Source organism: Maylandia zebra, linkage group LG20 (assembly GCF_041146795.1).
Source record: "Maylandia zebra isolate NMK-2024a linkage group LG20, Mzebra_GT3a, whole genome shotgun sequence".
In the NCBI taxonomy this organism is placed as follows: Eukaryota; Metazoa; Chordata; class Actinopteri; order Cichliformes; family Cichlidae; genus Maylandia; species Maylandia zebra.
The window spans coordinates 2584929-2607049 of NC_135186.1; the positions used below are offsets into that span (position 1 = coordinate 2584929).

Below are 22121 nucleotides of genomic sequence, written 5' to 3' on the forward strand. Positions count from 1 at the left end.
AGCTCTACAGTCGGTAGTGTTTAGCTGTTAGCTTCGAGTGGATGGGGGCTGTGTAATTGCTGGAAAACTAGCAATGTTACCTGGGAGCTAACTTTAGGTTGATATATGTTGCACATCGACTGTTTCCGCGCCATTATACGCAGTGTAGCAGGTTAACATTTTTAAAAATATGTCCATGTTTGTGGGATTTTGTGTATTTTATGAAGTTTTTTTCTCTTTCCAAGACTTTGCAGCTACGTCACTGTTGGTAGTTTTTAGCTTTTCCGTTTCAGCCTGCCGCCAGTGACATGGACATGGCAATTTTCTGGACAGAACCAACCCTTTGAAGTCGATGTTTACATTGAGAAATAGTGCTTAGCGCTGCAGTTGTTCAATTGTAAAATATCAGTAGCTTTTCTGTTATTATTTACAGTTACTGCAACAAATCGTTGTCGCTATTTGTAAAGAGTATAAACTAAAAGCAAACACCTCTACCCTTTAAGTTAATTTGTAACGTTAACACTTTTAACGTCAACTTCGCTAGCCAGGATGTTAAGACGTTAAAGCACTCGTCGTGTTATTACTTTGCTTTACGTGTTAGTAACTGTATTATTGAGATAAAACATATATGGTATCCACATGAACTGAGATATGAGTCGAGTTAGATTTGGAAGATCTAGTTTGTTGTCAAGAAGAAAGCCCGTTTCTGGTTCCATCGAGTGTGTTTAATACGGACATGCAACGTTAACGTTTCATTTCGTGCAGTAGCTCAGTTGCATTCTCCAGCTAGCAACGTCTGTGCAATCTGCTAATGATGCGCACCACCAGGCAATATGATAGTACTTTTAATCGCGTTGAGTTGAAATTGTTTGAGAGTTTTTTGTTTTGTGTTCCCACTAATGGGAAAGACGTGCAAAACAACCCTGGGTAATTTTGACAAGGATTGAAATACTTTTGATACTTTGTGCTGTATTAAAAGCGTTAAATTCGGCTTGTAATAACTGATGCTTCTGTGCATGAACCACCAGAAAAGCCCAGTCGTCCTCGGGCTGGGATCCGCTTCCACCTGCCCCAGTGAAAATGAAAAGAAATCATTACCAAATGGGTATGACAGCGTTAACACACAGGAAGGCTTTTTCCTCAAGTATGATGGCACAATTTACATTTTGTAACTCCTGAAAAAACGCTCTTCTGTGTTTGATTTGTACTTTGAAGCCATCGTCACGTTATTTGCCAGCATCGCACTGATGTCGATTGTGCGGGTCTTTTTCGGTTTCGCGATCATACTTATAAATCCTAGCGAAGCTGTAATATAGCAAAAACATATGGGCTACTACGCGAATTGAAGTTGTCCGACCTCGTTTAAAATGCCTGTTAAGAGCTTTAAACGTTACACGCATGAGAATGGGTCGTTTGATTAGCTATGTGGGTAAAATATGGTGAGGCCCTCGTTGTTTGTTTTACAGTATTTTTGTTAATGGCGTGAACCTCGCAGCGGAACTATGATGCTTGCGACGAGGTTCTGCACGAAAGGAGTCCCGCTGCAACAGGAAGCTCCACACACGGAAGTTGTATGTTCTTTGTGTATCCCGATTTATGGTTGTTTTATTTAGCAAAACACCATTTTAGTTTTAACATTTCGCGCTTTTCCACCAAAACTGCTTGACCGATTTGGATTATGAATTGCTGGGTAAATAACTTGAGTTGTTAAAACGTTGTCGGATTGATCGTGCTCTTATAACCTTAACGCTGTTTTTACGAGTTTGCGAAAAAAGCTCGATTGTACAGGATAAATACAAGGAAATTATCTTTAAAAAAGAGGGGGGAAAAGAAACAGCAGGCAGCATTTATTAGTTGTGTTGTTGGCTTTTATGTAAAAGTGGGTTTGGATGCGTAGAGTGTGCATTTTGTGGTTAAGATGGCTTTTTATGTTTAATATGTTGGATTATGAACATTGGAGTTTTCTGTCTCAGCAAGTGAGAAACTGGAGATCACTTAACTGCTCAGTTTTATATAGGAGAAAATAAGGAAAATCTTTCGGGTTTTTTGTGTTTCATTTTCTTTTTCTTTTCTCTACATTATGTGATGATGATGACATTAGCATTTTAAAATAGTATGCCCATTTTTTTTAAATGTATTTTTTATCTACAGTATTGTGGAATTACCATAATAATTACTATGACAATGATTTGCAAACTGGTGCTAGTTTACATTTTTAAATTGCAGATCTCTGTCAGGGAGGTCAAAATCAGTACGGGGGATGGACGAGCAGAAATCAAACTGCGAAGAGAATGACTCTGAACCAACAGGTAATGTTTTCTTTGCTTTCTGGACTCTCTTCTGCACCTTTATGAAGATAATGGTGTGTTTTTTCCCTTTAAGCTGTGGCTACCATTGTGAATAAGGGAGCTATTTGTGTGTTTCATGCAATTATTCTTAAGATTTATTTTAAAAAAAATTTGCCTTTAAACATTTTTTCCTTTTGTCTAGCTGATGACAATGCCACTGCAAAGCAGCTTGTCTCTTCTGCCGGGGCGTCTAAGGCCATTCCTGCTGTGGAGTCGTCGAGTGCTAATGCAGCCTCTTCTAGCACATCTGTGTAAGCCCTTTATTATATAATAAAACCTGCTGTGCTTCTTGCTTTATCCAAAGAAGGTGCTTTCAACAATTTCTCACCTGTGTACAGAGAGAGCGTTCGAGCCTGTGCGCTTTGTAACTGTGTGGAGCGGAGTCTGCATGGACAGCGGGAACTGAGGCACTTTGGACCATTTTCTGAGCGGCCAACCCTCAAGCCATCAGCTTCCCCACTGCCACAGCCTGGAAATGATGACCTGTCTTCCATTGGATTTCCTGATTCGCCTTGTCTGACAGCACTCCTTGATGACTCAGGTTAAAGTCTAAACAAATAAATAAATAAATAAATTAAAAAAAAAAAAAAAAAAAATATATATATATATATATATATATATATATATATATATATATATATATATATATAAACACCCAGCACGCCCCTGCGGGCGGTTTATCCTTCAAGCTCGGGTCCTCTACCAGAGGCCTGGGAGCTTGAGGGTCCTGCGCAGTATCTTAGCTGTTCCCAGGACTGCGCTCTTCTGGACAGAGATCTCCGATGTTGTTCCCGGGATCTGCTGGAGCCACTCGCCTAGCTTGGGAGTCACCGCACCTAGTGCTCCGATTACCACGGGGACCACCGTTACCTTCACCCTCCACATCCTCTCGAGCTCTTCTCTGAGCCCTTGGTATTTCTCCAGCTTCTCGTGTTCCTTCTTCCTGATATTGCTGTCATTTGGAACTGCTACATCGATCACTACGGCCGTCTTCTTCTGTTTGTCTACCACCACTATGTCCGGTTGGTTAGCCACCACCATTTTGTCCGTCTGTATCTGGAAGTCCCACAGGATCTTAGCTCGGTCATTCTCCACCACCCTTGGGGGCATCTCCCATTTTGACCTCGGGACTTCCAGGTTATACTCGGCACAGATGTTCCTGTACACTATGCCGGCCACTTGGTTATGGCGTTCCATGTATGCCTTGCCTGCTAGCATCTTGCACCCTGCTGTTATGTGCTGGATTGTCTCTGGGGCATCTTTACACAGCCTGCACCTGGGGTCTTGCCTGGTGTGATAGACCCCAGCCTCTATGGATCTTGTGCTCAGAGCTTGTTCTTGTGCTGCCATGATTAGTGCCTCTGTGCTGTCTTTCAGTCCAGCTTTGTCCAGCCACTGGTAGGATTTCTGGATATCAGCCACCTCCTCTATCTGCCGGTGGTACATACCGTGCAGGGCTCTGTCCTTCCATGATGGTTCCTCGTCTCCCTCCTCTTTCTTGGGTTTCTGCTGCCTGAGGTATTCACTGAGCACTCGGTCAGTTGGGGCCATCTTCCTAATGTATTCTTGGATGTTCGTTGTCTCATCCTGGACTGTGGTGCTGACACTCACCAGTCCCCGGCCCCCTTCCTTCCGCTTAGCGTACAGCCTCAGGGTGCTGGATTTGGGGTGAAACCCTCCATGCATGGTAAGGAGCTTTCTTGTCTTTATGTCAGTGGCTTCTATCTCCTCCTTTGGCCAGCCTATTACCCCAGCAGGGTACCTGATCACGGGCAGGGCGTACGTGTTGATGGCCCGGAGCTTGTTCTTACCATTCAGCTGACTCCTCAGGACTTGCCTGACCCTCTGCAGGTACTTGGTGGTTGCAGCTTTTCTAGTGGCCTCTTCATGGTTCCCATTCGCCTGTGGGATCCCCAGGTACTTGTAACTGTCCTCTATGTCTGCAATGTTGCCTTCTGGTAGTTCAATCCCCTCAGTTCTGACTACCTTCCCTCTCTTTGTTACCATCCGACTACACTTCTCCAGTCCGAACGACATTCCAATGTCATTGCTGTATAGCCTGGTAGTGTGGATCAGTGAATCGATGTCTCGTTCACTCTTGGCATACAGCTTGATGTCATCCATGTACAGGAGGTGGCTGACAACTATATATATATATATATATATATATATATATATATCTATGTGTGTGTGTGTGTGTGTATATATATATGTGTGTGTGTATATATATATGTGTGTGTGTGTGTGTGTATATATATATATATATGATTTTATTTTTTTAAATTTCTGTTAGAATTGTTTGAAACATGTTAGGTTCTTTCTACTAGAGCACGCTGATGTAGAACAGAGGTTTGGTTAGATATTTTACTAATGTTGGGCTTTATTATAAACAGGGGGATGTTGGGTTCACCACTGGTGTGCAGTGTGGTCAGAGGGAGTAAAGCAGACAGAGGATGAAGAGTTGGAGAATGTGGATAAAGCTGTTATCTCAGGGACACAGCGGGTAAGTGTAGTTTGATTAACCTGGATTAGATGTACTCGATGAAAATATAAAGACAAACCAAACTTGATACCCTTGGCTTGCTCCAGATTTGCGAATACTGCAAAAGGCTGGGTGCAACCATTCGATGCCATGCTGAGGGCTGTTTGCGGTTCTACCACTTTCCCTGCTCAGCAGCCAGTGGATCCTTTCAGTCTATGAAACAGCTGGTCCTCCTCTGTCCAGAGCACATAGATAAGGCAGAGGAGCTGGGTAAGTGACACTGTGTAAGAAAGTCATCACAATTCTGACAAAGGCTTCTGTTTCAGACTAGGACTTTACACACACATATGATGTCCTGCTGCCAATCAAACAGCAAAAAAGTAGAAAAGCAGCATATTGTTTGGCTTGGATATTTGTTATGCTCCATGTATATCTGGCTCATCATCTGTGGACTAGCAGTTTGACAAGACTTAAAGACGTCTTTATTGTTTAAAATGTCAGCTATCTGTGTAACTTAATTTCTTTTTTGTCTACTTTTAACTTGTCTTTCTTAAAAACTGAAAACTTACTAAAATTTAAACAAAACATGAGAGTTAAGTGCTAGCTTCATACCTTGTTGAGTCTCATGATAATTTAAGGTGAACTGAGAATATTTTTATGAAACCTATTCATATGTTTTTTTTGTTTTTTGTTTTGTTTGTTTGTTTTATGCAGCTGGTGAAGAGTCTTGGTGTGCAGTATGTGACTCAGCAGGCGAGCTCACTGATTTGCTCTTCTGCACGGGTTGTGGTCTCCACTACCATGCAGCCTGTCTGGAGATTGGAGCCACACCTATCCAGAGGGCAGGATGGCAGTGTCCAGAGTGTAAAGTGTGCCAGACTTGCAGGTGAGTCTAACAGTCTAGCATCGTTCCTTTTTCTCAGATGTGTGTCCTGTTTTACTTTGTTTTTATTTTAACTGATTATTTTATTTGAATTGATTAAATCTCCCTTTTCCACTTATTATTACTTTTTCTTAGACAACCAGGTGAAGACTCCAAAATGTTGGTATGTGATGCTTGTGATAAGGGATACCACACCTTCTGTCTCCAGCCAGCCATGGATTCTCTTCCCTCTGACCCATGGAAATGCAGAGTAAATCCTTTTTCTTTATTTAACCCTCTATCCAAAAAGATTTCCGTATATTGAAACTGGACATTCACTTATTTAATAAAACATAATCTTACCTTATTTTATCCAAATTATTTCTGTTTAAAAAGACATTGGTAAAGGTTTTTTTTGTTGTTGTTTTTTGTTTTTTCCCTGTCTGCTTTTTTTGGGTAATTGTGCTCTGTAATCTTTATTCTATTAGAGGTGTCGTGTATGTGTGGTGTGCGGAGTCCGTGGACTAGTGCTGCCAGGCTCGGCCCAGTGGTTTGATAACTACGCCGTGTGTGAGGGATGCCAGCATCACCGCAGTTCTATATGTTGTGTGTGCAGCAAAGCTGCCAACCCGTCTGTTGCTTTGCAGTGTTGCAGCATGTGCCGCAGGTTAGTTTAAAATATAACAGAGCTTGCCATGATGTGTGACCATGTCAGTGTTACGATCATTAAAAACAAATAAAAATCTTAATAATCTTTTGTCTCAGATGGGTTCACAGTGAGTGTAGTTCAGCGGGGGAACCCCCAAAAGCTGAGATCATTTGCCTGCTTTGTAAGGAGGGTCAGCGGCAGCCAGTTGCTGAACCATACACAGCAGACACTCAGACCACAACGTCCCTTAAGGAAACTGAAGGAGACATTAAATTGGTGGGAATGCCAGTCCAAATGGATACAGACTTATCAGAAGTGACACCAGGACAGAAACACACATTAGAAATGGGACAGGCTAAAGATGAGGCTGATAAAGAGACACCTATGGACTTTGGTAAGTCATTACTGTACACTACATTGGATCAAACTTAAAAGAAATGCCTGTGATTTGCATATGGCTGTTAGAGCATTTTGCGTGTGTGTGTGTGTGTGTCAGCAATGTTTTTATTTAGTTTAATTATTTTTCATCTTAGTGATGGAGTTTGCAGCGGTTCAGGCAACAAACACTGTGGAGAGAACAATGAAGGGAGAGCCACCCTTACCAACAGAAGCTTTTGGTTCTGAGGGACCAGCTCCTCTGCTTGAGTCTACAGGTAAACCAAGGTCGCACGATGGATGTACTATATATGAAAATAAACACCAAGCAGAACTAGATTTTTTTTTCCCCCCCCCCCCCAAAAGATTATTGTATCTAATAATGGATGTAAAAATGACAGTGGTGATAATCACACATTCCTTCATTTCAAATAGGCTGTGCAACAACAGAGCAGAGGGGCTCTTGTCCTCCCGCTGCTGAAGACGGAGCCAAAGAGGCACAGAGTCAAGTGGCAGCTTCCCAGGATCCCACAGCAGAGACACAGTCTAACAACAGCTGTGAAGTAGAACCAACACCAGTGTCACAGCAAGGCCCTGAAAGCATGGAGGTGGATGAGGAGAAGCAAGATGCTCCTCCCTCAGTTAAACAAGAACTATCACAAGAGTTATTGAAGAGTGCATCTGGTGACATCTGTATAGGACCGTTCTGTAACGATCCCCAGAAGTTACCAGCTTCCACAGTCTCTGTGGTTAAAACGGAGCCTTTGTCTATGGATGAAAAGCAGGAACGAAGTCCATGCCATGACTTCCAGTTGCTTTCTAATCGTTCTTTATCAATAGACACACAAGAGTCCCTCTCTGCAGCTGACATAGAGGGGAGGTTATTACCTCACTCTGAGGAGGAGGAGGAAGAGGAGGATGAGGATGATGACCAAATGAAAGGACACAGTGAGGACATCAAGAGAAAACTACAAGAGGTTAAGCCGGAGTTGTTGCTGGATGAAATGTCAAATATGAGCCATGGTGATGAGAGCAGCAGTGGCTTTCTAGGCTCTCCAGGAGAACCTGACCCTCAGCTTTCCATGGAGCTTGGCCTTGTACCTTCCAGCCGCTCGCACACTGACATCTTGCTCACTGAGACCGATGACTCTCTTCCCTTTGAACCTCTCAGAAGTGACAGAGAAAAGGCCAAACGCAGAGGGTCCCCAGGCCGCTCAAGGGTCAAACAGGTGAGGTCACCATGTACTAGTTGATATATATTTTTTGATAGCTGGCACTAATTTAAGTCTTTGTTTTTAATGTGTCATTGTTATAACGTGACTTGACATTGAGAAGGCTGTTTCTGTGAATTGCAGGGACGAAGCAGTAGTTTCCCTGGAAAGCGTAGACCTCGAGGTGGTAGTGGTGGTGGTGGTGGAGGGAGAGGGCGTGGTGGGAGGTCACGCCTTAAAGCTATGGCCTCCTGCATCGACGCCTTTTTGGTGAGCTGCACTTTTAAGCATGTGTTTTTGTTTTTTGTTGTTGTTTTTAATGTTATTTAACTTTTTAAAATATTTTAGTAATATGTAGTTCTCATAATTTTCATAAATTAGCTTGAAATAAAATACTTCTGCAAAATTACTACACTGTTACAGCTAAGCATGACCTCAGACACTGGACTGAGTAAGGAGGAAGACGAAGAAGAAGATGACACCATGCAGAACACAGTTGTTCTTTTTTCAAACACCGATAAATTTGTTCTGCTACAGGTAAAGCTGCTTTGACGTTTTCACTTACCCTGTGTGGATTTGCTGTGTTGACATTTCTGTATGACTGCAAATTGACTTATTGTTCTTAATTTTTCTCTTTTGTTTTCTCTCTTGTATTTTTAGGACATGTGTGTCGTCTGTGGCAGTTTTGGAAAGGGTGTAGAGGGGCAGTTGCTGGCTTGCGCTCAGTGTGCCCAGTGCTACCATCCTTATTGTGTTAACAGCAAAGTAAGAACAATGCTAAACTTATGATGGATTATGTTTTCATTGTTTTGTTTTGAAAATCCAGATTAAATTTGATGTCTTCTGCAGATCACCAAGACGATGCTTCGTAAGGGCTGGCGTTGTTTGGAATGTATTGTGTGTGAAGTGTGTGGAAAGGCTTCAGACCCGTCTCGTCTGCTGCTGTGTGACGACTGTGATGTCAGCTATCACACCTACTGCTTGGACCCTCCCCTGCACACTGTACCCAAGGGTGGTTGGAAGTGCAAATGGTAAAAAGAGAGAGACATGATAAAAAAAACAAGAAACTTAAGTGCACAAAGCTTTGTTCATCCATGTAGCTTTGAATTGGGTCAAATGGAAATGAATATATCCAAATTTGCATATTATGTAAAACACTGGTGGCTCAGCCTTCATTTGCAATTCAGAGGCCCATCCCTCCGGCTCTTGCTTCTGTAGCAACAGAAAATTTGTTACACCAATCACATTGGTATCAGTAGTTTTATTTTTTTAATCTTGCATATTAGCTGGAAAAATGTTATAAAGCACTAAACTACATCTCTATCTCTGTCCAGGTGTGTGTGCTGTGTGCAGTGTGGATCCAACTCACCAGGTTTCCACTGCGAGTGGCAGAACAACTACACACACTGCGGGCCTTGCGCCAGCCTCGTCACCTGCCCGGTATGCCGGGAGAATTTCATGGAGGAGGAGCTCTTGCTGCAGTGTCAGTACTGCGATCGGTGGGTGCTGATTATTGGAACTACGCACAAAATAACCAGAAAATGAGAGCGAGTAAAGCATTACTTATGTATTTTTGATGTCATAAATTATTCCATATCATCTTTGATTTGTTGAAAAGTGCAAATAGCTAGGTTTTTATGTGTGCCTATGCAGATGGGTCCATGCCGTCTGTGAGAGTCTGTACACAGAGGATGAGGTGGAACAGGCTTCTGATGAGGGCTTTGCTTGCACATCTTGCACCCCATATGTTCCAAAACCTGTGGGTAAGTCTCAGATTGACAGTGTCTAGGTCTTCAGAAATACAATTAAGATATTGTGGGGTGAGTTTTTTGACTGGTTGTTTTATTGGTGACACAATTTTCTTTTTCTCCCTACTTTTTGCCCTTTGGTCACAGTAGTAGAGTCAGCCATTATGGCTTCAATAAAGATAAAAGAGCCAGGTAAGAAGATGTAGCTCCTTATGTTAGTTAATTATTCCAAGTACATTTTCTGAGTTTGTGCCCTTTATTTTTACTTAAATTTGTGATTGTCACTTTTTAGAGCCCCAGTTCTACCGTTTGGAGGGTGTTTGGCTTACAGAGTCAGGCATGTCCCTGCTTCGTAGCATCTCTATGTCTCCCCTGCACAAGAGACGGCAACGTCGCTCCCGTCTTGGCACTATGTGCTCTGAAGGAGGTCCTGATGGAATGGATCTAAGAGAGGTTGAAGGAGAAGGGGATGAGGGAAAAGGTTTGGACAATTTCCACTCGTTCATTTGTCTCTAAAGAGTTTTCAGGATTACTTTGTGCCTTTTACAATAAATAAATAAATGTTCCTCTATATAACCAGGCTGTGGGGATCCCATGGACTGTGAATCAAAGATAGACCAACATGGGAGCCCTGAGAGAGACGGTGGTACTGAGCGGGATGCAGGTGCAGAGGGAGGTGCTGACGGTGACTGTGAGGGTCTTAAAGGGGGAGCAGAGGAGACAGATGACAGCAAGAAAAGAAAGCGAAAACCTTACAGGCCTGGTATGCAATCATGAATGTGACTGTATAAAGGCATTTACAGTATCTACATAGATGTATCATCATATCCAAAATAATTAAAACATATGTTTCCTTTAATTATGTTAGGAATTGGAGGTTTTATGGTGCGACAAAGGAAGTGTCACACACGGATGAAGAAAGAATTTTTTGCCCAGTTGGCTGGAGAGACCATGTTGGATGGACAGCCAATTGAGCGAACTATTGAAGAAGGTTTGTGACAACAATTAATTAATTAATATATATATATATATATTTTTTTTTTTCTCCACTGTTGTGTCACATCGTTTTTAGGTCAGTGGTAGTGACTTAATTGATATAACTGTTCAATGGTATGTCAGGTCAGAAAGCTTGCTAGGGAACATAGTAGCTTGTTCACCTTCTTTGTGATCTAAGGCTGCATTTAGACTTATATCAACCACTGACATCAAACCAAGCCCTTGTTTATTTAATTAAAGCCACAATGCTGAAGTGAACAAGGTGGTAAAGTAGAGGAATCAAGCAAAAAAATAATCAAGGTGATTCAATAGAACATCGTGATCAGGACTTAATTTGTGACAAAATGCTTTAAAATCCGACATGATGCAAACACTACATGCCCCCACCTTCACACACTTAGACATTTTTAATGTTCAGCTCCCTTGGAACGTCCTCATCTCTGCTTAACTTGTAGAGTTGTGATTCAATGTATTTTATGCAAATAACCTAAACCAAAGAAAACTGAATTTTATTATTACATTTTTAGGGCCCCACCCTGACACAGACAACATTATGGATCCTAAACCAGTGGAGGGAGAGGAACAGGCCAAGAAACGTCGGGGTCGGAAGAGGAGCAAACTCGAGGATATGTTTCCAGCTTATCTCCAGGTTTCTTGTCTCTCTATGTGCCATGTTTTAAAAGTGAAAATAAAGATATCCACTGATTTGATGTATATATTGTAAACATTTGTAATTCCCGGCAGGAGGCATTCTTTGGAAAGACACTGATAGACTTGAGTAAGAAGGCAGTGATGATACCTCCAGGGCAGAGGCCAGGTTCATGCCCCATCAGACCTACTTTACCAGCACCAACCAAGAGTACTACCCCAGACAGTAAGAACATTAACTTGAATTTGGGATGCTGGTTAAGAAAAAAAGTCAGTGCAGGATATGTAAATTTTTGTTTCTTTCACTAGCTGATGCCGGGGATCGTGTGGTGGACATAAATTGTCCTCTCAAGCAAGAGGGGGGTGAAGCCCCCCAGGCTCAGGGAGACGGTGCAGGTAAGTATCTATGTGGCAGGTGAAGTTAATAGACCTTTTTAACATGCAGTTCCAGGTTGTTTTAAAGTTTTACACCTTTTAGGGATTCCTACACCATCCTCATCACAGACAAACCAGGTGTCAACTGATCCTCATGATTCTGATGCAGAAAAAAATGAAGGTAAGTTCCTGCGGAGGGCACTGTGCTATATAGCATTTAAGAATGACTTGTAATATAATTTATTCCTTCCTACCATGCTGTTGTGCTTGTGTGATAGGTCTTCCACAGGGGGTGGAGAGTCAGGATTCTGAGCAGTTCTTCAGGAAGGTTCTGGGAGTGTCGGATGGTTCCTCCTTGGGAGGTATGAAGCCCATCTTGGAGGGCAATAAGGGAGAACTCAGTCGTAGTGCTTTGCCACAGAGAGCTCTCCCCTCAGGTGAGAACAAGGGTTTCCTACAGATGTTCATATAATTAAAACCGCAGCTATTATTACCTGTTGTATGATTCCTGAATTATTAAAAGCATGATTGAAAAACTGTTGTATTTTAATTCAATTACCGGAATTGCAGGGTCCCTGCCCTCAGCTGGAATGATGGATGCCTTTCCTGGAATTTCTCAGTCACCGTTCTTCGACATGCGGTAGGCTCATTAGTGCATTTTATTTCACAGCATCTCAGTCATGTAGTTACAACTCATATAAAAGCAGAAGCTTAATTCCCAATTATTTATATTTTTTCCCCCGCATGTGGCCTTTTTATTTGACCAAAAAACAAACCCTCTAACTTATTATATGGTGTACAGGGACAGAGGAGGGCTGTTCAGTCCAGATGGCGGTGAGGAGAGCCCTTGGGCAACTCCCTCTACCCCAGCAACTCCTTCCTCCCCACCAACCCCCACAGAGGCAGAGGGTGATGGTCTGTCCTATAACCAGCGTAGTCTGCAGCGCTGGGAGAAGGATGAGGAGCTTGGAGAGCTCTCAACTATTTCCCCTGTTCTTTATGCCAATACAAACTTCCCAACTCTCAAACAGGACTACCCAGGTTAGTGAAGAAGAAACATATTGTACAATGTATTTTATCAAGGTCATGATTTTTAAGTTTATGTCACAGTTGTAACGTAAGTGTTAAATATTTCTCTCATCACAGATTGGGCTAGTCGCTGCAAGCAGATCATGAAAATCTGGAGGAAGGTCCCAGCTGCTGACAAGGTTCCATATCTGGTAGGTTCTCTGTTTTTGTTTTGTTTAATACATTATTCTTTCATATTATCATTTGTTTGCTGTAATTCTCTTTTTAACACATTTCTAAATTTGCAGTTGGTCATATACTAGGTTCTCCTTTTTTAATTTTTTATTTATTTATTTATCCATTGTGTGTTTTTTAGCCTTGTTTTTATAAGAGTTCGTGCTTGGACTTGTGTGCCTGTACATACGTGCAGAAGCCGACTCTCTCTCTCTCTCTCTCTCGCTCTCTCTCTTTGTAGCAAAAGGCCAAAGATAACCGAGCAGCTCAGAGGATAAACAAGGCACAGAAGGTGAGTTAAAAGTAGATTTCTTTTTTTATTAAGTTTAGCAAATGACTTCATTAGGTTTACGGTGTGTGTGGTTAATATTCCTTTGGTGCTCTTTTTACCTTTTCACAGCAGGCAGAAAGTCAAGTGTGCAGGCCAGTAAAAACAGAGCAACCACGTGCAAAGGGAGAACGGCCAAGTTTACACCTCCAGATCCCACCACCTTCAGGCTCAACATCAATCTCCTCTCAACCCAGCTCTGCAGACAGCCCATTTCCCTTGCCTCCCGATTCAGGATCGTCTTCTGTCTTTTTCTCAGATGGACCTGTCAAAACTCCATTATCAGCTGAAATCCGGACAGATCCTTTGGCTAAGCTTCCGCCTCAGTCACCCCATTCTTACTCACACCCAACCACACCTTTCTCTAATGCCGGGGCCAGCCCCGTACAGGCCCCTTCCTCAGGTTATTCTGCTTCCGGCCCGCAGGGCCCTCCTCAGGGACGGCCAGCCAGTCTTGGCCCTTTTGACATGCAACCAGGAACTCCTGGAACCCCCAGACGGGCTCAGCAGGTTGACCCCTACTTCAGATCACAGCTGCAGCAGCAACAGGGTCTTCTTCCACAATCCCAGCAAGGCTCTCAGGAGTCCCTAGGGCCTCCAGAAAGTCCTCATTCAAGAGGTCCTGGGCTCGGGGAGTCGACCATTTTTTCACCATCCCACAATACCCACTATGGAGATCCCTTCAGAACCCAGCAAGGAATGGGAAGGCCAGAATATGGTTCATCACCGTCACCATCTGCATTGGCTTCATCTCCTGCAAGCACAGGGCAGTACAGGACTGATATGAGTGCACCCTCTCCACGTTCCTCTGCAGTTGGCAGACATGATCTGTCCACCGGCTCCCCTGCTGGAATGCTTGAGTCTGGAGATGGTTTGTTCAAGGCACCTTTAACGCCACGAATGCACCAAGGAGAGAGTGGGGCACTACATCCTGGAGCTTCACCTAGCCATGTTGCTGAAGGCTTCAGGCAGTCTCCCTCTCACTCTGATCCCCATATTCATCCTCCACTAACTACCAGACCGCAGTCAGGTGATAATTGTTCTCTTGGACCCCAGAGACACGCTGTAGCTCAACAGGAGCAATGTCCTAGAGTACCCTCCAGCCCACAGTCCCAGGGCAGCTGCCAGTCTCCCCACACTCCTGGTGGCATGTCCAATGATGGTTACTCTGTCCAGTCTCCTGCTACTCCTCGTTTCCAATCTCCAGACCCTTGTTCTCGGCCACCTTCAAGGCCACAATCTAGAGACCCGTTTGCAGCAGTCCATAAGCCACCTCGCACTTCCTCTATTGGCCCAGAGGGAACTGGAAGTTTCAAAACATCCCCTCATCCTAACCAGCCATCTCCAGCCCATTCTACTAATACATCTATAGGGGATCCCCTCTCTGGAAAGCCATCAGCTCCCCCTACTTTCAGCCGCAGCCCGAGCACGGGAGGCTTTCAAATAACTCAACAGCAGACTCAGATGGTGCAGCAACCACAGCCACAAACTCAGCCGGCTTTGTCAGCAGACAGCCTTACCTCGCGAGTGCCACCTTCCTCTGGATCTCAAGAAATACCAGCTGTCCACACTTCAGACATGTCAAGTCAGCCATCTTTGCCAGTAACTCAAGAAATTCCTGATATTTCAGCAGTACAGGACCCTTCAGTAGCAGGACTCAGCCCTGCTGATCTGGAAAAGCACAGACCGGTATCAAAATATTTGCCTTTGAGCAGGCATTGAGTGCACTTCTGCATGCTTTTGTTTTTTCTTTGCTAATCAAAGTTTCTCGTGTTTTATAGCGCCAAAGACTGAGGGAATTTGTGATCAGACAACAAATGCACAGACAAGAGAAGGAGGCAGCTGCTGCTGCTGGCAGTGCATCCCCTGGATGGTCTGGGGGAGGGATGGGAGCCTTTCAGCAGGATAAAACTCACAGAGCACCACCACCTTATCCACAGGTAGGGATCTTGTGATTGAATAACATTACATTATTAATGTGAAATCTTGCAGGCATTGTTACATGCATGTGGGGAAGATGCCCACAGATGATTAGTGGCATTGTAAAGCGCTTTGGGTGCCTTGAAAAGCGCTATATAAATCCAATCCATTATTATTATTATTATTATTATTATTATTATTATTATTATTATTATTATTATTATTATTATTATAATAATAATAATAATAATAATAATAATAATAATAATAATAATAATAATCTGGAAGATGTAGGGTTTTTGTTTTTTTAAGTTTCTGATTTTCATGCAGACATTATGAAAAAAGTTATTTTTGATTTATTAATAACTAAAGAGTCAAGGGACAATGGTACAATTTTTACTTCCTTTAGGAACGTATTGCTGCTGCCGCTTCAAGTGCTCAGGCTTCTGTGTCGGGGAAGATGCCCACAGATGATAAGCTCATTCGCCCACCACATACAGGAAACCCTGCCGTTGTTGATCCAGTTAGGTAAGCATTTAAATAATGAGGTACTTGGATTGAATAAACCAAATACAGGCATAAATCTTTTGGCCCTGAAGATACAATTGGCGTCTTAAATTAGTCCAACTCCCTTTCGTTGTTTTTGGGGGGGAAAAAAAAATATTTTTGTCTTTCTTCAGGCTACCAGGATCTTCCAGACCGCAGGGTATGTTTACCCGTCCACCATTCCCTCCTCAGTGGCAGGGCCAGGCTCCAAGGAGGTTCCCTCAGCCTGGTATGGAAGCTGTGGGCATAAGGCACAATCTTAACCCTGCTGTCAATATCCAAGGTATGGAAGGCATGGGTAATACTCATGCCATGATGCCAGGGCACGGAGGTGAATCCATGCAGCCAATGAGTCAAGGTCCACCACCACAGTTCATTGAGTTGAGACATAATTCACAAAGGCCACCCCTGCGACACCAATTTATACCCCGTGGACCCCAGCCCAGGCCACGTCTCTTTGTCCCAGAGCAAGAGATGTCAACACCTTATGTTCAGCAACTTCCTATAGCTCAAGTTGGTGGGATTCAGACAGAGGGGTTACAACAGGGTGGACTGTCAGTTTTACTGCCTCAGCAGTCCCACATGCAACCTCAAAATGCTACTTCAGCCCAAAACACTCGCAGTACTGAGCAGCATCGACTTTCACAACCAGGTATAGTCACAGAGCCCCAGCCTGCAGCTGTAGAAAATGCAGAAGAACTGCCAGAACCTGATCTTGATGGGCTAGGCGATGCTCCAGGAGATGGAGGAGTAGAAGATGAGGATGATTTGGCTCTTGACCTGGACCCTGACAAAGGAGATGATGACTTGGGCAACCTGGACAACCTCGAAACCAATGATCCACATCTTGATGACTTACTCAACAGTGATGAGTTTGACCTGCTGGCTTACACTGATCCTGAACTGAACCAAGGAGACCCTAAAGATGTCTTCTCAGACCAGCTGCGGCTGGTAGAAGCTGAAAGTGAGGGTCCTTCAGCATCGTCTGGTTCTGCACATGTTAAAGTGGAAGACAAAGCCAGGGTGGAGCCAGAGCGGAAGGCTCTGACAAAAGTCCCTTCTACTGCACTAGAGTCTGCTGCTCAACTAACACGCTCTTCACAAACCGCTGATGCCTCTAAAGTTAAAGTAGAGAACAGAGGTTTGACGCCTCAGCTGCAAACGGGACAGACTGTGGTGAAAGCTGAAATGGGAGAAGCGGTATCCATGCCTCTTGGTGTGACCGCACCAACAACAAAGACTCCACAAAGTGAGAGCCAGTCTGCCTCACTCAGTTCTGTTCGATTAGGGGGACTTCCATATCCCTTGCCAGGCCAAGGTAATCCATTGCCTTTTCCTCCAGCTCCTCCACATGGCGATATGGGTGATGATCCCTTAGGACTACCTGATGTAGGGGAGCAGCACTCTCCTGCTGTAGATCTGGCAAAGGTAGAGAGCTCATTAGATGGTGAACTGCCTCTTCTAATACAAGATCTCCTGGAGCATGAAAAGAAAGAACAACAGAAACAGCAACAGCTCAGTTCTCTTCAACAAGGAGGCATACCACAACAGTTTTCAGGCATTCCAAATCCACATCCGAATCAACATTCATCTGGGCAAATAATGTTACCACACCACCATCGTCCACCACCCCAAGGTATGATGAATCAGCCAGGGATGGTACCGCGTGCGTCACACATTTTGCAGCAGCAAAGGCTTATGGGACCTGGTATAGTACCGCCAACTCACATGATGGCCCAGCAGCAAACCATGATGAGGACGATGCAGCCTGGGATGCAGCCAGGGATGCAGCCAGGGATGCAGCCTGGGATGCAGCCTGGGGTGCAGCCAGGGATGCAGCCTGGGATGCAGCCTGGGATGCAGCCTGGGATGCAGCCTGGGATGCAGCCTGGGGTGCAGCCAGGGGTGCAGCCAGGGATGCAGCCTGGGGTGCAGCCAGGGATGCAGCCAGTGATCCAGCCAGGACTTGGCCATCAATCACAACAGCAGCAGCCAGCAGTAAAACAGTCAACTCTGACCAACAGCTTCTTCCCAGATAAAGGTAAGCTTCATGTCTTGTCACAGCCACAACTTCTTCTTTTTTCTTTTGTTTTTCCATACTTCCACTAATTTCACCTATTATTGCAGATTTGGACAAATTTGCTACAGATAACATTATGGATCCCATTGCCAAGGCGAAGATGGTTGCCCTTCAGGGTATTAAGAGAGTGTTGGCACAGGATCCAATGGTTGTTCCCACTGGCATTAACAGGTATTTCTAATAATGTTTTTTTTTGTTTGTTTGTTTTTTTTAATAAATAACATGGATATGTTTTTGCCATTGTTAAACTGCTGCTAGAAAGCAGAGCATGTGTTGATTGTGATTATCTTCAGATCTAGTTTTTGTTGTTGGTTCCAGCTCTTGTAAGCTGTTCAACGTAAAAGTAGCATCCCTAACACCACTGTTCACAAGGTTAACTGCTCAGCAACCACTTATTTGCAGTAGCTATGTGTCAGAGACATGCCTGCAATGGTAACTTCAGTGTTAAAGACTGCGATTAGACGATCAACTGTACCATTAGCACACCTGTTTGCTGAGGCCCATGTTAAATATTTTTAAGTGGATGTCACTCAGCACTGTTTTGCTTTCTCTTCAGGCAACAAGTTTCTCTGCTTGCTCAGAGGCTGGCTTCTGCCCCAGCCACAGATCCAAATCAACTTGCATCTGGACCTGCAAAGGTATGTTGGTTTATTTTTAAAAAGTGATCGATGATTTAATTTGTAAAACTGATGATAGCTGAGTCATTTAAATGCCACGTTTTTCTGTTTAGGAGGGAGAGACAAGTGATCCACCCCAGTCAAGGCCTAACCCTCCTCAGTTTGTGCAAGGAATAATCAGTATGTTTGACCAATACTGCCTTTTGAGCTGAATTGAGTCTTTTTTTTTTTTCTTTTCTTTTTTTTTTAAGATTAATTTTTTTTATTGCAGTCTCCATACATTTGTGGATAGCTAAGGGTGGTTTGTGATTTCTTTTCTATAGATGATGCTGAACAGCACCAATACGAAGAATGGCTTCTTCATACCCAGCAGTTACTCCAAATGCAACTGAAATTTTTGGAAGAACAGATAGGAGTTCATCGCAAATCACGCAAAGCACTGTGTGCGAAGCAACGCACTGCTAAGAAGGCTGGCAGAGAGTTTGCTGAGGCAGATGCAGAGAAACTTAAGTTGGTCACAGAAGAGCAGAGTAAAATTCAGAAGCAGCTTGACCAGGTGTGTAGATGTTCAATGTTCTGAAAACAATTTTTGCATTGCACAAAAAAGGCTTCTGGCACATTTGATATACATGATATACAGATGTCCTCATAAATATTCTGTTTTAGGTGCGCAAGCAACAGAAGGAGCACACAAATCTAATTGCAGAGTACAGAAGCAAGCAGCAGCAGCATCAACAACAGCAGCAGCAGCATCAACAACAGCAGCAGCAGCAGCATCAACAACAGCAGCAGCAGCAGCAGCAACAACAGCAGCAGCAAGGCTCTGGTATTATAACCCAAGGTCATTCTGCACAGGGGGGGCCCTCTCACATGTTTCCCAAAATGCCTGGTCAGATGATGATGGGCCAGCAGGGGGCACCAGTAATGGGGCAACATCCTGGCATGGTACCCCAAGGTGGGATGCCTGTCAGAATGCCCCAAGGTCAGCCCTTTATTGGAGGAGCCCAGCCACAGCTTTCTGGGGCTCTTGGAGCCAGTGGTGCCAGGGTCCCAGGTCCTCCTGGGCCTTCAGGAGGATTTTTCCCTCAGGGGCCTGGGGTGCAAGGTGCAGACCCTAGGCTTCTTCAAGAAAGACAACTTCAGCATAGGATGCAGATGGCAAAGTTCCAGCAACAGCAGCTGATGGGCCAACAACCAGTGTCACTCCCAAATCAACAGTCTAGTTTAATCAATCAGTCGCAGGCTGGTATGATGGGGCACCAACTTATGGCACAACAACAGGCGAACACTCAGCAGGGTATGCTAGCTAATCAGGCTAATCAGCAGAACATGGTCCAGGTTGCACAAGGAATAGTTGGAGGCCAGACTGTGGCTCCATCACAGAATCTTGTGGGCAGCCAGCCTATTAACCATTCTCAAGGCATGGTATCAACTCAGGCAGGAATAATTGGTAACCAACAAGTTGCATTGTCACAGCAGCAGAGGCCTCAGCTGATGATGGGACAGCAGGGTATGGTTGGTGCTCAAGGTCACCCTGGCCTGAGGGGGCCCCATGCCCAGTTGACTCCTCAACAACAGAACATTCTGGCCCAACGCATGCTTGCATCTCAGCAAAATATTACAAAGAATTTAGCCCACCTTCAGCAGCAGCAAATGACACAAAGACAACCAGCACAGTTGATCAACCAGTCTGGCCAAGAGCAAGGTCTTTCCCAACCCTCTACCCCACAAATGGGTTCCTCTCCTTCAGCAGGAAGTAACACACCCCAGCCCCAGGGATCTACAGAGAGCCAAAACTCAGGACCCAAAGAAGGTGGTATCCTCAGCCCTGATTCAAGAACCCCACCACAGCAGAGCGGACCCTCTACTCCCAACCAGATCCAACTAGGCTCTGCAAATGATCATCAAACTGACCTGGGACGACAGCAGCACCAGAATCAGGTTTATGTAGGCCAGCAGCAACAATCAAATCCCCAGTCTGTACATGAGAAACAGTCGGGTTTGGTCGGGAACCAGCAAACTGGTATGCAGCAACTGCAGCAACAACTTCCAGTCACTGTCCAGAGGCAAAGTTCCCTCACCACTGACAAGCCCAGTTTGATGACAATTAAAGAGGAAGGAAAAACATCTGATTTCTTACATCATCAACAGCAAACTCTTCAAAATGCCACACAGCAGCCACAGGACCCCACCATGCCGCAACAGATCACAGGACACAACCATCCAGGGCAGCAACAACCTGCTATGATGGGTCTTAGTTCACAACAGCAGGCCATCATGGCCCAACAGCAGAAACAGCAGGTTTTAATGAGTATGATGAGAGCTCAGCAGCAAGGAATGATGGGACAGAGACCTGGTGTTCCTCCTGGACAGATCCGCGCCCCTATCAACATCCAGGCCATTATTGCTCAGAATCCTCAGCTCCGCAATCTCCCCCCCAACCAACAAATACAGCACATCCAAGCCATGATTGCACAAAGACAACAAGGACAAATGCTGCGGATGCCAATAGGTCAGGGCCAACAACATCAGTTGAGGCCTCAGCTCCCACAGATGGGACAGCAAATGATGGGGATGGAAGGCCATCAAATGTCACATGGAGTCATGGGGAATCCAGGAGCAGTGGGAAATCAACACCAGCCAGGTATGCCAGGCCAACAACCTGGTGTTGCTCCTCAGATACAGCAAGGAATGATGGTCTCTGGGCAGCAGCTCCAAGTGGGAGAGATGATGCAGCAACATATGAGAGGACAGGTGCCACATTCCCCAATGGACCAGGGCCCAATGGTGAGGCCAGCATCTCCACGTCAGCCATTAGCCAACTCCCCTGGGGATTCTCAACGGCACACTTTTAATCAAGCTATGGGGATTCGTCCACCCACTCCCACCCAGAACCAACAGCAAGCACTAATGGCAGGCCGTGTGCAGGGCTCTCCATCGCATGCATATTCTCCAAGAACTCCCTTTGGCATGAGTCCAGTCCACCCAGTCTCACCCCATTCATCTCATGTCTCCTCACCTTCTATAGCTGACAGCAGGGCTGGGAGGGGCAGTCCCTACAGTCAAGTCAAGGCTTCTCCACTCAGGTCACCCGGGGCTAAGAGTCCACTTGATTGTCCAGGACCTAAAGCAGACACTCAGTCACCAGGCAGTGGTCTGGCTGCTTCAGTGACTTCCAATGGGCCACAGAGAGGTACAAATGCTCAGCGTCAGTTGCAGCAGGGTGCAGAAGACAAACAAGAGGAGCTATGCAAAATGACAATACAGAATATTAAACAGGAACCAAGGGAGGTCCAGTGTGACAGTGCGGCTGAAGCTCCTACTGGGACTATAAAGCATGAAGCAACTGGGGAGATGGTTAACGCTGGGAACAACACTACCTTTATTAATGCTGGAAGTGCTGCTGTGACTCAAAGCCCTAGATCTGAGACTGGACAGCAGTTGCTGCAGAAACTCCTAAGAACTAAGAATATTCAGCTTGGCGCTCAGAGGCCTTGTGAAGGCATCCACAGTGAGATCAATGGTCACATCAACAGCAAACTGGCAATGCTTGAGCAGAAGCTTCAAGGGACTCCACGAAACATGGAGGTATGTTTTCCTAAAGTGTATTCATTCTCTTTACCCTGATCCCAAAAGGTTGATTCTGTTTATCTGGACGTAGCGTTTTCAATGGGAGAAATGTTTCGTCACTCAACCTTTTGGGATTTACTTACCT

At 44.6% G+C, this 22121-nt stretch overlaps 1 protein-coding gene across 3 annotated transcripts in view; it reads left to right on the forward strand.

Annotated features, from left to right (window-relative positions):
- Positions 1-22121, forward strand: part of kmt2d (lysine (K)-specific methyltransferase 2D) — a 31464-nt gene that overhangs the window by 734 nt on the left and 8609 nt on the right. The window contains exons 1-40 of one of the 3 annotated variants that reach the window (XM_012921182.5): positions 1528-1669; positions 2206-2288; positions 2470-2578; positions 2666-2868; positions 4721-4830; positions 4917-5079; positions 5524-5695; positions 5828-5942; positions 6160-6338; positions 6437-6714; positions 6854-6973; positions 7131-7924; positions 8051-8176; positions 8330-8443; positions 8567-8671; positions 8756-8937; positions 9241-9405; positions 9560-9669; positions 9802-9846; positions 9947-10135; positions 10235-10417; positions 10523-10645; positions 11178-11299; positions 11395-11524; positions 11608-11694; positions 11777-11854; positions 11952-12110; positions 12244-12313; positions 12476-12714; positions 12820-12893; positions 13157-13207; positions 13316-14932; positions 15025-15183; positions 15573-15691; positions 15844-17750; positions 17837-17960; positions 18346-18427; positions 18520-18586; positions 18730-18962; positions 19073-21994. In XM_012921182.5, the coding sequence (XP_012776636.2) occupies positions 2240-2288; positions 2470-2578; positions 2666-2868; positions 4721-4830; positions 4917-5079; positions 5524-5695; positions 5828-5942; positions 6160-6338; positions 6437-6714; positions 6854-6973; positions 7131-7924; positions 8051-8176; positions 8330-8443; positions 8567-8671; positions 8756-8937; positions 9241-9405; positions 9560-9669; positions 9802-9846; positions 9947-10135; positions 10235-10417; positions 10523-10645; positions 11178-11299; positions 11395-11524; positions 11608-11694; positions 11777-11854; positions 11952-12110; positions 12244-12313; positions 12476-12714; positions 12820-12893; positions 13157-13207; positions 13316-14932; positions 15025-15183; positions 15573-15691; positions 15844-17750; positions 17837-17960; positions 18346-18427; positions 18520-18586; positions 18730-18962; positions 19073-21994 (11874 nt within the window). In that variant the 5' untranslated portion in view covers positions 1528-1669; positions 2206-2239. Of the gene's footprint in view, positions 1-1527; positions 1670-2205; positions 2289-2469; positions 2579-2665; positions 2869-4720; positions 4831-4916; positions 5080-5523; positions 5696-5827; positions 5943-6159; positions 6339-6436; positions 6715-6853; positions 6974-7130; positions 7925-8050; positions 8177-8329; positions 8444-8566; positions 8672-8755; positions 8938-9240; positions 9406-9559; positions 9670-9801; positions 9847-9946; positions 10136-10234; positions 10418-10522; positions 10646-11177; positions 11300-11394; positions 11525-11607; positions 11695-11776; positions 11855-11951; positions 12111-12243; positions 12314-12475; positions 12715-12819; positions 12894-13156; positions 13208-13315; positions 14933-15024; positions 15184-15572; positions 15692-15843; positions 17751-17836; positions 17961-18345; positions 18428-18519; positions 18587-18729; positions 18963-19072; positions 21995-22121 lie in introns of those variants that run through there. The other 2 variants (XM_004558768.5, XM_012921183.5) reach the window with 2 other exon arrangements.